The 14,177-nt window shown below is 47.0% G+C and overlaps 1 protein-coding gene across 2 annotated transcripts in view; it reads right to left on the bottom strand.

The window, feature by feature from the left end:
• Positions 1 to 927: 927 nt before the first annotated feature.
• Positions 928 to 14,177, bottom strand: part of LOC311125241 (asc-type amino acid transporter 1-like) — a 29,191-nt gene continuing 15,941 nt past the window's right edge. Inside the window, exons 4-8 of one of the 2 annotated variants that reach the window (XM_084199293.1) lie at positions 10,190 to 10,293; positions 9,745 to 9,841; positions 7,601 to 7,750; positions 5,248 to 5,425; positions 928 to 5,045 (exon numbers count right to left, since the gene is read on the bottom strand). In XM_084199293.1, coding sequence (XP_084055419.1) covers positions 4,942 to 5,045; positions 5,248 to 5,425; positions 7,601 to 7,750; positions 9,745 to 9,841; positions 10,190 to 10,293 — 633 coding nt within the window. In that variant the 3' untranslated portion in view covers positions 928 to 4,941. Of the gene's footprint in view, positions 5,046 to 5,247; positions 5,426 to 5,711; positions 5,861 to 7,600; positions 7,751 to 9,744; positions 9,842 to 10,189; positions 10,294 to 14,177 lie in introns of those variants that run through there. The other variant, XM_084199294.1, reaches the window with a different exon arrangement.

Here is a 14,177-nt window from a genome sequence, read left to right as displayed (position 1 = left end):
TGCAATGTGTTTACACAGCGAGAAATGCAGAAGTATTTTCTTTTTCGCTATGATCAGCTCGTCAAAAATATACAGATACAAACTTGAAACCACTGATCATGACAACTTAGCTCACGGGGCGAAACTCCTCGACAGCAGTTGTGAGTAGCCTGATTGCCCCATTCCATGTTGTCCATTTTACTTTGACCTGTCCTGTTTTTAGGATACGTTGTTTGTTAACATGACAGCACATGTTTTGTTTGATTGAGCGCCATTTAGCTTAGGCTATTTGATCAGAGAAACCTGCATGATGTCAAAAGTGTCCGTCTCATTACATTGTCATACATTTTTATCTCCAGCCTGTAGGCTACAGAAAAGCCCACATACTCTTTCTACCGTATCCTATATCTGCTACATGATTTATGTTAGATTTTTAAAAAATTACGGAACGTTGGTGGAGCGCGGCAGCGACGCGTCTCTCCAACAGCACCCTGGAGAGGCGCGCCGGGATATGGACAAGCAAAATATTTTGCGCCCTGCCTTTGACAATGTGGACACTGCTTATCACAGAGTGGCATCAGCGCTCACCTGAAAAGCCAATATGCCACTGGTTGAGAGAAATTGTCTTTGTTTTGGGGCAGAATTCTGTGAGGTTTTATGTGTTGTTGATGGAGGTACGTATTGGCCAGTTTAGCTCAGAAAATGAGCGGGCCTTGAGCGGTACCTACCTGATGATAGTAGTGGTACCACTGATGATAGTAGAGGTACCACTGATGATAGTAGAGGTACCACTGATGATAGTAGAGGTACCACTGATGATAGTAGAGGTACCTACCACTGATGATAGAAGAGGTACCACTGATGATAGTAGAGGTACCTACCTGATGATAGTAGAGGTACCACTGATGATAGTAGAGGTACCTCTAAGCGCACATAAACACACACTCATAATTTATAAAAGATATTTGTCTCTTTAGTTTCTCAGAATTATATTTAATAAGCTATTGTTGTTATCCTCATACATTTTACAACTATTTCACAAAACAGAAGATACAGGTACAGTATGTATGTATAGCACGTATCACAATACGTCGGAGGAATGCGATGTTTGCCGTGAATCCCTGACACTTTTACTTTACACAATATTTACATTGTTGTGTTGAGCTAACAATTTGCCTCACTGTGGGGGGCTGGTAGAAAACTGCAGGAAACATACAGACATGTTTACAGGATTAGCATTGAGGAAGGAAACTGCAGGAAACATACAGACATGTTTACAGTATTAGCATTGAGGAAGGAAACTGCAGGAAACATACAGACATGTTTACAGTATTAGCATTGAGGAAGGAAACTGCAGGAAACACAGACATGTTTACAGTATTAGCATTGAGGAAGGAAACTGCTGAAAACACAGACATGTTTACAGTATTAGCATTGAGGAAGGAAACTGCAGGAAACATACCGACATGTTTACAGTATTAGCATTGAGGAAGGAAACTGCAGGAAACACAGACATGTTTACAGTATTAGCATTGAGGAAGGAAACTGCAGGAAACATACAGACATGTTTACAGGATTAGCATTGAGGAAGGAAACTGCAGGAAACACAGACATGTTTACAGTATTAGCATTGAGGAAGGAAACTGCAGGAAACATACCGACATGTTTACAGTATTAGCATTGAGGAAGGAAACTGCTGAAAACACAGACATGTTTACAGTATTAGCATTGAGGAAGGAAACTGCAGGAAACATACAGACATGTTTACAGGATTAGCATTGAGGAAGGAAACTGCAGGAAACACAGACATGTTTACAGTATTAGCATTGAGGAAGGAAACTGCAGGAAACATACCGACATGTTTACAGTATTAGCATTGAGGAAGGAAACTGCAGGAAACACAGACATGTTTACAGTATTAGCATTGAGGAAGGAAACTGCAGGAAACATACAGACATGTTTACAGGATTAGCATTGAGGAAGGAAACTGCAGGAAACACAGACATGTTTACAGTATTAGCATTGAGGAAGGAAACTGCAGGAAACATACCGACATGTTTACAGTATTAGCATTGAGGAAGGAAACTGCAGGAAACACAGACATGTTTACAGTATTAGCATTGAGGAAGGAAACTGCAGGAAACACAGACATGTTTACAGTATTAGCATTGAGGAAGGAAACTGCAGGAAACACAGACATGTTTACAGTATTAGCATTGAGGAAGGAAACTGCAGGAAACACAGACATGTTTACAGTATTAGCATTGAGGGTGTGGGTGCGTTCCGAGTCACATCGCCTGGAGAGGTTTCGCCAGAGTGTGTGTGTAATATGTTCCAGAGTGTGTGTGTAATATGTTCCAGAGTGTGTGTGTAATATGTTCCAGAGTGTGTGTGTAATATGTTCCAGAGTGTGTGTGTAATATGTTCCAGAGTGTGTGTGTAATATGTTCCAGAGTGTGTGTGTAATATGTTCCAGAGTGTGTGTGTAATATGTTCCAGAGTGTGTGTGTAATATGTTCCAGAGTGTGTGTGTAATATGTTCCAGAGTGTGTGTGTAATATGTTCCAGAGTGTGTGTGTAATATGTGGTGTGAGTCCAGTTCAGTTAAAGATCATGATCTATTAACAGTCAGTCTCCATTGGTCAAACACCTTTAGGCCAGGATTCAATGAAATGCATGTTGTCGACAAACGCTTGACATTTAAAGCTCGTTTCTGCTTGAGCCGACATCTGCAGCATTTACCGTGAATGAAATGACCTTTAAAAGGCGCATTGTCAGTAGTGCAATCAATGCTCTTGTTGATAAGTCGTCTCTGACTGAATCCCAGCCTCAGAGAGAAGGTCAGTATACCTACAGCCTTTACAAGCTTCCTTAGTTCCTTTCCTCATCTCCTTCCCTTGATGACTCAGCTAGTCTGTTAAATTGCGGAAACCCTATCCATCAATGGAACCAATGGAATATACTAAAAGTGCAAACTCCAAGCTTATTCAAGCACACATTCCTTTCTACTCTCAATGGTCATGGAAGGGAAATGAGATGAGGAAGTGAAACCATTCTAAAGTGCTGTCTGGGACACAGTGAATAAACTCATAATCCCATAATGATTGGCAGTGCTCTTTATAGACGGATGCGCAGGAAGCTTCCCTTGATATTAGTGGCATAGTTACCATAGTTACTTACCCCTCTGCATTAAAAACCCTGCAGAGAGATTCTAGTGCAAAACCTCAAGTCCTCACTATCTGGTGTTGTAGGCTATAACAGGCAATAAAAAACAAAACAGTAACATTCCTAGACTTCTGTTCCTAACGGTACCCTCTATTCCCTATGTAGTGCACTGCTTTTGAGCTGAGCCGTGTGGGCCCTGGGTCTAAAGTAGTGCACTACATAGGGAATAGGGTGCCATTCTCTGGTCTAAAGTAGTGCACTACATAGGGAATAGGGGACCATTTGAGGCGCACCTCTAGTCTGGAATCCCAAACACTGTTTGCATAGATTAAGATGAGTTCCAGAGAGTTTTCACTCGTTTTTCCAATCTCCTCTCTGTCTGTCTTTTCAGGCGTTTCACTCGTTGTGGACATTGCACTTGTGAGTCAGTGACAAAGTACTATTTTCTCTATGTATACTTGGCTTGTGGTATAAACACATAGTTAACTTTACATCTTATATTGCCTTGTTGAAGCAAGTTGTTTGAAGCAAGTTGAGTTAGTGCTGCTGGGTTTAGTTTGGATCCTTTCCCTGCTGAATGCTTTAGGGCTTAACTGAAGCACATCCGTCTTCTAGGAAGAGATTTCCCGAAAGAAGTTACCACAGGTCAGACCGTATCCCATCACCACCAAACTGTAGAAGTTACCACAGGTCAGACCCGTATCCCATCACCACCAAACTGTAGAAGTTACCACAGGTCAGACCCGTATCCCATCACCACCAAACTGTAGAAGTTACCACAGGTCAGGACCGTATCCCATCACCACCAAACTGTAGAAGTTACCACAGGTCAGGACCGTATCCCATCACCACCAAACTGTAGAAGTTACCACAGGTCAGACCGTATCCCATCACCACCAAACTGTAGAAGTTACCACAGGTCAGGACCGTATCCCATCACCACCAAACTGTAGAAGTTACCACAGGTCAGGACCGTATCCCATCACCACCAAACTGTAGAAGTTACCACAGGTCAGACCCGTATCCCATCACCACCAAACTGTAGAAGTTACCACAGGTCAAACAGCTCAGCGGAAGTCATAGGAAGTTGTGGGAATTACAGCCAAAGAAAAACCACTGCAACTACTACCGTACCTCAGGGAATACTACACAGTTAAAACGTATTTATCACCACAAAAGGAATAAGCCGAGTCAAATAAAAAATATAATTAAAAAAAAACTAAATGGTAAGGCACAATAGAGCTGACAAAGATTAGACCCATTTCAAAAACAAATACTAATAAAAAAAATAAAACTAATATCTCAGAAAACAGAAGTTCCTTGAGTATGGCGTCTTGGCGTTATCTGTCTAGTGAGGAGAAGGGGAGAGGGTATAGACCAACACAACCTGGGATGATCCCTGATGCTCCCCAACCCACTAAACAGAGCCTGAGACAGCCTCTCAGAAGCACCAGGGTGGAAACCATCTCTTTACTATTGAGGAGAGACGCTGTGCGTCCCAAATGCCACCCATTTCCCTATTTTGTGCACTACTTTAGACCAGGGCCCATGGTGCTTTGGTCAAAAAAAGTAGTGCACTATATAGGGAATAGGGTTCCATTTGGGACGCATCCAGGGAGTAGAAGGCAACGAACAAGAAAGAGGTTTAAAAAGTCCCTGGCAGGCAGGCAGCCGGATCAGGATCAGGCCGTTCTGTTAGATGGACGGAGGGAGAGAGGTGTTCAGTCGTTGTGTTTATCGTAGGCTGTGAGGGACACGTTCAGTCGTTGTGTTGATCGTAGGCTGTGAGGGGCACGTTCAGTCGTTGTGTTTATCGTAGGCTGTGAGGGGGGTGATCTCTGACAGGTCTTCTTGGGGGAACACCACGAAACACAGCTTCTGACCCACGTAGGTCACACACTCTGGAACACAAGAGACAGGCAGCGGGGGTCAGAGACATAGACAGGACAGACACTGACTGTCTTATCAGCGTCAATACAGAGATGGCAGCATGTGTGGTTGTCTCACCCACCTTAGTTGAATGCACTGACTGTAAGTTGCTCTGAGTAAGAGCGTCTGGGTAAATGACCTAAATGTAATACAAGGGCTGTAGGAGTCACTCACCCACGACCCTGTAGACACATCTGGGCTTCTTCTTCCAGTGCACCCCAACGAAGTAGACGGGTACCCCGGTGAGCATGATGACGATCCCCATGCCACACACCACGGGCTCCGAGTACAGACTGAACCCCAGCAGCACCGCCCAGAACACCAGGTAACTGATAGGGACCAACACACTCACCTGAAGGGAGGGGGGAGAGGATAGACGGAGGGGGGAGAGAGGGAGGAGGGACACAGAGTTAGAACTGATGCTCCGAGTACTGATTGAACCCCAGCAGCACCTGCCCAGAACACCAGGTAACTGATAGGGACCAACACACTCACCTGAAGGGAGGGGGGAGAGGATAGACGGAGGGGGGAGAGAGGGAGGAGGGACACAGAGTTAGAACTGATGCTCCGAGTACTGATTGAACCCCAGCAGCACCTGCCCAGAACACCTGGTAACTGATAGGGACCAACACACTCACCTGGGGAGAGGGGGAGGGGGGAGAGGATAGAGGGAGGGGGGAGAGAGGGAAGAGGGACACAGAGTTAGAACTGATGCTCCGAGTACTGATTGAACCCCAGCAGCACCTGCCCAGAACACCAGGTAACTGATAGGGACCAACACACTCACCTGGGGAGAGGAGGAGGGGAGGGGGGAAGATTGATTGAGTTAAAAAATATATATGTACAGATAGGATAAGGGGGAGGTCCGGGGAGGATGGGGGAGTGGAGAGGGAGGGGCGGGGAGGGCGGGGGAGGGGAGAGGGAGGGGGACGGGGGAGGGGAGAGGGAGGGGGACGGGAGGGCCGGAGAGGACGGGGGAGGAAGAGATAAAAATGAAATTGTAATACACCAGAGCACAGGGCTGCCCAACCCTGTTCCTGGAGAGCCACCCTCCTGTAGGTTTACGCTCCAACCCCAGGTGTTACTAACCTGATTCATCTTATCAACCTGCTAATTATTAGAATCAGGTGTGCTAGATTAGGGTTGGAGCAAAAACCTACAGGACGGTAGCTCTCCAGGAACAGGGTTGGGCAGTCCTGCCATAGCACAACGTCCGGTTTCCCACTCAGTAATAGAATGACAGTTCCTGGTTTCCCACTCAGTAATAGAATGACAGTTCATTTCCTGGTTCCCCCACTCAGTAATAGAATGACAGTTCATTTCCTGGTTTCCCCCACTCAGTAATAGAATGACAGTTCATTTCCTGGTTTCCCACTCAGTAATAGAATGACAGTTCATTTCCTGGTTTCCCACTCAGTAATAGAATGACAGTTCATTTCCTGGTTTACCCACTCAGTAATAGAATGACAGTTCATTTCCTGGTTTCCCCACTCAGTAATAGAATGACAGTTCATTTCCTGGTTTCCCACTCAGTAATAGAATGACAGTTCATTTCCTGGTTTCCCCACTCAGTAATAGAATGACAGTTCATTTCCTGGTTTCCCACTCAGTAATAGAATGACAGTTCATTTCCTGGTTTCCCGCTCAGTAATAGAATGACAGTTCATTTCCTGGTTTCCCCCACTCAGTAATAGAATGACAGTTCATTTCCTGGTTCCCCCACTCAGTAATAGAATGACAGTTCATTTCCTGGTTTCCCACTCAGTAATAGAATGACAGTTCATTTCCTGGTTTCCCACTCAGTAATAGAATGACAGTTCATTTCCTGGTTTCCCCCACTCAGTAATAGAATGACAGTTCATTTCCTGGTTCCCCCACTCAGTAATAGAATGACAGTTCATTTCCTGGTTCCCCACTCAGTAATAGAATGACAGTTCATTTCCTGGTTTCCCCCACTCAGTAATAGAATGACAGTTCATTTCCTGGTTTCCCACTCAGTAATAGAATGACAGTTCATTTCCTGGTTCCCCCACTCAGTAATAGAATGACAGTTCATTTCCTGGTTTCCCCACTCAGTAATAGAATGACAGTTCATTTCCTGGTTTCCCCCACTCAGTAATATAATGACAGTTCATTTCCTGGTTTCCCCCACTCAGTAATATAATGACAGTTCATTTCCTGGTTTCCCCACTCAGTAATAGAATGACAGTTCATTTCCTGGTTTCCCCCACTCAGTAATATAATGACAGTTCATTTCCTGGTTTCCCCCACTCAGTAATAGAATGACAGTTCATTTCCTGGTTTCCCCCACTCAGTAATATAATGACAGTTCATTTCCTGGTTTCCCCCACTCAGTAATATAATAACAGTTCATTTCCTGGTTCCCCACTCAGTAATATAATAACAGTTCATTTCCTGGTTTCCCCCACTCAGTAATATAATGACAGTTCATTTGCTACGGTTTGCTAAGGTGTGCACTAGTGAATAGTTCCCAGATATATTAGCACCAGATATAGGTCTGCTCTACCTTGATGGGTCGTAGCAGGTTGGGTCTCTTCCAGCGATAGTACAGCAGGCCGGCGATGGTCACTCCGTAGGACAGGAAGTTAATGAAGGAGACATAGTTGATCAGGTTGTGAGTCTCTCCGATACACAGGATCAATATGGTGGCGCCACACTGTGGAGGAGGAGGGAAGCAGAGGTCAATTAGTGCACAATAAACTGTCATATACTGTACATGGATGTAACGTACTATAACATTATACAGTAAAGCCAAATAGCACAGCCCTGGGGTTAGGGGCTGTAGGAACTGCAGGCCAGATAACATTATACACTAAAGCCATATAGCACAGCCCTGGGGTTAGGGGCTGTAGGAACTGTGGGTCAGAATGAGGAGCACCAGGGAACAGTAACTGACACAGACTAATGCAGGGCTGGAATAGGGGTGCACCAGGGAACAGTAACTGACACAGACTAATGCAGGGCTGGAATAGGGGAGCACCAGGGAACAGTAACCGACACAGACTAATGCAGGGCTGGAATAGGGGTGCACCAGGGAACAGTAACCGACACAGACTAATACAGGCCAGAATGAGGAGCACCAGGGAACAGTAACTGACACAGACTAATGCAGGGCTGGAATAGGGGTGCACCAGGGAACAGTAACCGACACAGACTAATACAGGCCAGAATGAGGAGCACCAGGGAACAGTAACTGACACAGACTAATACAGGCCAGAATGAGGAGCACCAGGGAACAGTAACTGACACAGACTAATGCAGGCCAGAATGAGGAGCACCAGGGAACAGTAACTGACACAGACTAATGCAGGCCAGAATGAGGAGCACCAGGGAACAGTAACCGACACAGACTAATGCAGGGCTGGAATAGGGGTGCACCAGGGAACAGTAACCGACACAGACTAATGCAGGGCTGGAATAGGGGTGCACCAGGGAACAGTAACCGACACAGACTAAAGCAGGGCTGGAATAGGGGTGCACCAGGGAACAGTAACTGACACAGACTAATGCAGGGCTGGAATAGGGGTGCACCAGGGAACAGTAACTGACACAGACTAATGCAGGGCTGGAATAGGGGTGCACCAGGGAACAGTAACCGACACAGACTAATGCAGGGCTGGAATAGGGGAGCACCAGGGAACAGTAACTGACACAGACTAATGCAGGGCTGGAATAGGGGTGCACCAGGGAACAGTAACCGACACAGACTAATGCAGGGCTGGAATAGGGGTGCACCAGGGAACAGTAACCGACACAGACTAATGCAGGGCTGGAATAGGGGAGCACCAGGGAACAGTAACTGACACAGACTAATGCAGGGCTGGAATGAGGAGCACCAGGGAACAGTAACCGACACAGACTAATGCAGGCCAGAATGAGGAGCACCAGGGAACAGTAACTGACACAGACTAATGCAGGCCAGAATGAGGAGCACCAGGGAACAGTAACCGACACAGACTAATGCAGGGCTGGAATAGGGGTGCACCAGGGAACAGTAACCGACACAGACTAATACAGGCCAGAATGAGGAGCACCAGGGAACAGTAACTGACACAGACTAATGCAGGGCTGGAATAGGGGTGCACCAGGGAACAGTAACCGACACAGACTAATGCAGGCCAGAATGAGGAGCACCAGGGAACAGTAACTGACACAGACTAATGCAGGCCAGAATGAGGAGCACCAGGGAACAGTAACTGACACAGACTAATACAGGGCTGGAATAGGGGTGCACCAGGGAACAGTAACTGACACAGACTAATGCAGGGCTGGAATGAGGAGCACGAGGGAACAGTAATTTACACAGACTAGCAGGGCTGGAATAGGGGTGCACCAGGGAACAGTAACTGACACAGACTAATACAGGGCTGGAATAGGGGTGCACCAGGGAACAGTAACCGACACAGACTAATGCAGGGCTGGAATAGGGGTGCACCAGGGAACAGTAACTGACACAGACTAATGCAGGGCTGGAATGAGGAGCACGAGGGAACAGTAATTTACACAGACTAGCAGGGCTGGAATAGGGGTGCACCAGGGAACAGTAACTTACACAGACGAGCAGGGCTGGAATAGGGGTGCACCAGGGAACAGTAACTTACACAGACGAGCAGGGCTGGAATAGGGGTGCACCAGGGAACAGTAACTTACACAGACGAGCAGGGCTGGAATAGGGGTGCAGTTTTTCAGGTGGATCATGGCCAACAGGTGGGGCAGGTGACCCTCTCTGGCTCCAGAGAAACACAACCTGTGGAGAAAAGGAGAATAGTTCAGGTGTTTAGGTGTGTGAGCAGTTGGTTGGAGCATGATGCTAGCAACACCAGGGTTGTGGGTTGGATTCCTGCATGGCTACACCACAGATACTGTATGAATTAATTGTCCTGAATATTGCTTTGGGGTTACAGTGTCTCTGTGATGCTTAAACCTCCCCAGCCGCTCCATGTATTTCATCTATTTCCAGAACTAGAGCACTTGATTGAACTTGATTTCAACTAATCATCAAGCCCTTGATCAGGTGAATCAGGTCTGCTGGTACTGGACTGTAACATGAAAGGTCTGGGGGGGTCCCTGAGGACAGGTTTGAGACTCTTAGTACCTGGAAGAAGTGAAGAGATAGCCGTTGATTCCTCCGAATGTAGACAGAGCCACGGAGATAGGCATCACCCAGGAGAACACACCCAGCAACTTCTCACCAAATGTCTGGGTGACAGAGGGGCAGGTGTAGAAAACCATTCAACAATCATTAAACAACCTTTAAAAAAAACAAAAAATAACAACCACAGATGGCTAACTGTTAAAGAAACAAAATCACATAACCACATTTATTTGTTTATTAGGATCCCCATAAGCTTTTGCAGAAGCAGCAGCTACTCTTCCTGTGGTCCACAAAATACACAAAACAAAACAAGTAAGCGTTCAACACCATAGTGCCCACAAAGCTCATCACTAAGCTAAGGACCCTGGGACTAAACACCTCCCTCTGCAACTGGATCCTGGACTTCCTGACGGGCCGCCCCCAGGTGGTAAGGGTAGGCAACAACACATCTGCCACGCTGATCCTCAACACGGGGGCCCCTCAGGGGTGCGTGCTCAGCCCCCTCCTGTACTCCCTGTTCACCCATGACTGCGTGGCCAAACACAACTCCAACACCATCACCGACAACGATGAGACAGCCTATAGGGAGGAGGTCAGAGACCTGGCTGTGTGGTGCCAGGACAACAACCTCTCCCTCAACGATGAGACAGCCTATAGGGAGGAGGTCAGAGACCTGGCTGTGTGGTGCCAGGACAACAACCTCTCCCTCAACGTGATCAAGACAAAGGAGCTGATCGTGGACTACAGGAAAAGGAGGGCCGAACACGCCCCAATTCACATCGACGGGGCTGTAGTGGAGCGGGTCGAGAGCTTCAAGTTCCTTGGTGTCCACATCACCAACGAACTATCATGGTCCAAACACACCAAGACAGTTGTGAAGAGGGCACGACAACACATTTTCTCCATCAGGAGACTGAAAAGATTTTGTATTGGTCCCCAGATCCTCAAAAAGTTATACAGCTGCACCATCGAGAGCATCCTGACCAGTTGCATCACCACCTGGAATGGCAAATGCTTGGCTTCCGACCGTAAGGCACTACAGAGGGTAGTACGTACGGCCCAGTACATCACTGGGGCCAAGCTTCCTGCCATCCAGGACCGCTATACTAGGCGGTGTCAGAGGAAGGCCCAAAAAATGGTCAAAGACTCCAGTCACCCAAGTCATAGACTGTTCTCTCTGCTACCACACGGCAAGCGGTACCAGAGCGCCAAGTCTAGGACCAAAAGGCTCCTTAACAGCTTCTACCCCCAAGCCATAAGACTGCTGAACAATTCATCAAATGGCCACCCGGACTATTTACATTGATTTGATTAGATTTTTTTACTTTAGTTTATTTAGTAAATATTTTCTTATCTCTATTTCTTGAACTGCATTGTTGGTTAAGGGCTTGTCAGTAAGCATTTCACAGTAAGGTCTACACCTGTTGTATTCGGTGCATGTGACAAATACAATTTGATTTGACTAATTCCATGAGAAAGTACAGGAAGCTAGGTACTAAGCTATCGACATGGCCAGATCCCACCAGCTAGCACAGGCTCATCAAAACCATTTTGAGTGGCAGCACGAGCGCATCACATGAACAAGCAGTGCACGCAGTCAGGCAAACATTAAAGCACACCGCCGGTGCTCAGAGATCGCGCTTCAGAACAGAGAGAGACAGAACTCCAAAACAGAGTGACACAGACTCAAAAACATGTGGATATTGTGGATACAAAGTGCATGGTGAACAGGATAATTGCCCAGCTAATGGCAAACAGTGTACTAAATGCAGAAAATGGAATCACTTTGCAAAAGGGTGCTGAACAGCTCACAGTAAAAGGCACATGGACTTTCAAAATGCAAATAGAGTCCTTTAGAGCAGACTCTAAAGGACCAGACTCTAACGGACCAGGCTCTAAAGGACCAGGCTCTAAAGGACCAGACTCTAAAGGACCAGACTCTAAAGGACCAGACTCTAAAGGACCAGGCTCTAAAGGACCAGGCTCTAAAGGACCAGACTCTAAAGGACCAGACTCTAAAGGACCAGGACCAGACTCTAAAGGACCAGACTCTAAAGGACCAGACTCTAAAGGACCAGACTCTAAAGGACCAGACTCTAAAGGACCAGACTCTAAAGGACCAGGCTCTAAAGGACCAGACTCTAAAGGACCAGACTCTAAAGGACCAGACTCTAAAGGACCAGACTCTAAAGGACCAGACTCTAAAGGACCAGGCTCTAAAGGACCAGACTCTAAAGGACCAGACTCTAAAGGACCAGACTCTAAAGGACCAGGCTCTAAAGGACCAGACTCTAAAGGACCAGACTCTAAAGGACCAGGACCAGACTCTAAAGGACCAGACTCTAACGGACCAGACTCTAAAGGACCAGACTCTAAAGGACCAGGCTCTAAAGGACCAGGCTCTAAAGGACCAGACTCTAACGGACCAGACTCTAACGGACCAGACTCTAAAGGACCAGACTCTAAAGGACCAGGCTCTAAAGGACCAGACTCTAAAGGACCAGGCTCTAAAGGACCAGACTCTAAAGGACCAGACTCTAAAGGACCAGACTCTAAAGGACCAGACTCTAAAGGACCAGGACCAGACTCTAAAGGACCAGACTCTAAAGGACCAGACTCTAAAGGACCAGGCTCTAAAGGACCAGACTCTAAAGGACCAGACTCTAAAGGACCAGACTCTAAAGGACCAGGCTCTAAAGGACCAGACTCTAAAGGACCAGGCTCTAAAGGACCAGGACCAGACTCTAAAGGACCAGGACCAGACTCTAAAGGACCAGACTCTAAAGGACCAGGCTCTAAAGGACCAGACTCTAAAGGACCAGACTCTAAAGGACCAGACTCTAAAGGACCAGACTCTAAAGGACCAGGCTCTAAAGGACCAGGACCAGACTCTAAAGGACCAGGACCAGACTCTAAAGGACCAGACTCTAAAGGACCAGACTCTAAAGGACCAGGCTCTAAAGGACCAGACTCTAAAGGACCAGGCTCTAAAGGACCAGGACCAGACTCTAAAGGACCAGACTCTAAAGGACCAGACTCTAAAGGACCAGGCTCTAAAGGACCAGGACCAGACTCTAAAGGACCAGGCTCTAAAGGACCAGACTCTAAAGGACCAGACTCTAAAGGACCAGACTCTAAAGGACCAGACTCTAAACTACAGGACTGTTTTGCTAGCACAGACTGGAATATGTTCCGGGATTCTTCAGATAGCATTGAGGAGTACACCACATCAGTCACCGGCTTCATTAATAAGTGCATCGATGATGACCGTACGTACATACCCCAACCAGAAGCCATGGATTACAGGCAACATCTGCACTGAGCTAAAGGGTAGAGCTGCCCCTTTCAAGGAGCGGGACTCTAACCCGGACGCCTATAAGAAATGCCCTCCGACGAACCATCAAACAGGCAAAGAGTCAATACAGGACTAAAATTGAAAAAGTACTACACCGGCTCCGACGCTCGTCGGATGTGGCAGGGTTTGCAAACTATTACGGACTACAAAGGGAAGCCCAGCCGCGATCTGCCCAGTGACACGAGCCTACCAGACGAGCTAAATTACTTATATGCGCGCTTCGAGGCAAGCAACACTGAAGCATGCATGAGAGCACCAGATGTTCCTGACGACTGTGTGATCACGCATGCCGTAGCCGATGTGAGTAAGGCCTTTTAAGCAGGTCAACATTCACAAGGCTGCAGGGCCAGACGGATTACCAGGACGTGTACTCCGAGCATGCGCTGACCACCTGGCAAGTGTCTTCACTGACATTTTCAACCTGTCCCTGGCCGAGTCTGTAATACCTACATGTTTCAAGCAGACCACCATAGTCCCTGTGCCCAAGAACACCAAGGTAACCTGCCTAAATGACTACCGACCCTTAGCACTCACGTCTGTAGCCATGAAGTGCTCTGAAAGGCTGTTCATGGCTCACATCAACACCATCATCCCAGAAACCCTAGACCCACTCCAATTTGCATACCGCCCCAA

The sequence above is a fragment of the Coregonus lavaretus genome (assembly GCF_964263955.1).
Source record: "Coregonus lavaretus genome assembly, contig: HAP1_SCAFFOLD_3369, whole genome shotgun sequence".
Classification (NCBI taxonomy): Eukaryota; Metazoa; Chordata; class Actinopteri; order Salmoniformes; family Salmonidae; genus Coregonus; species Coregonus lavaretus.
Note: the sequence above shows the minus strand (reverse complement) of the source record. Positions and strands in the feature narration are given on the sequence as shown.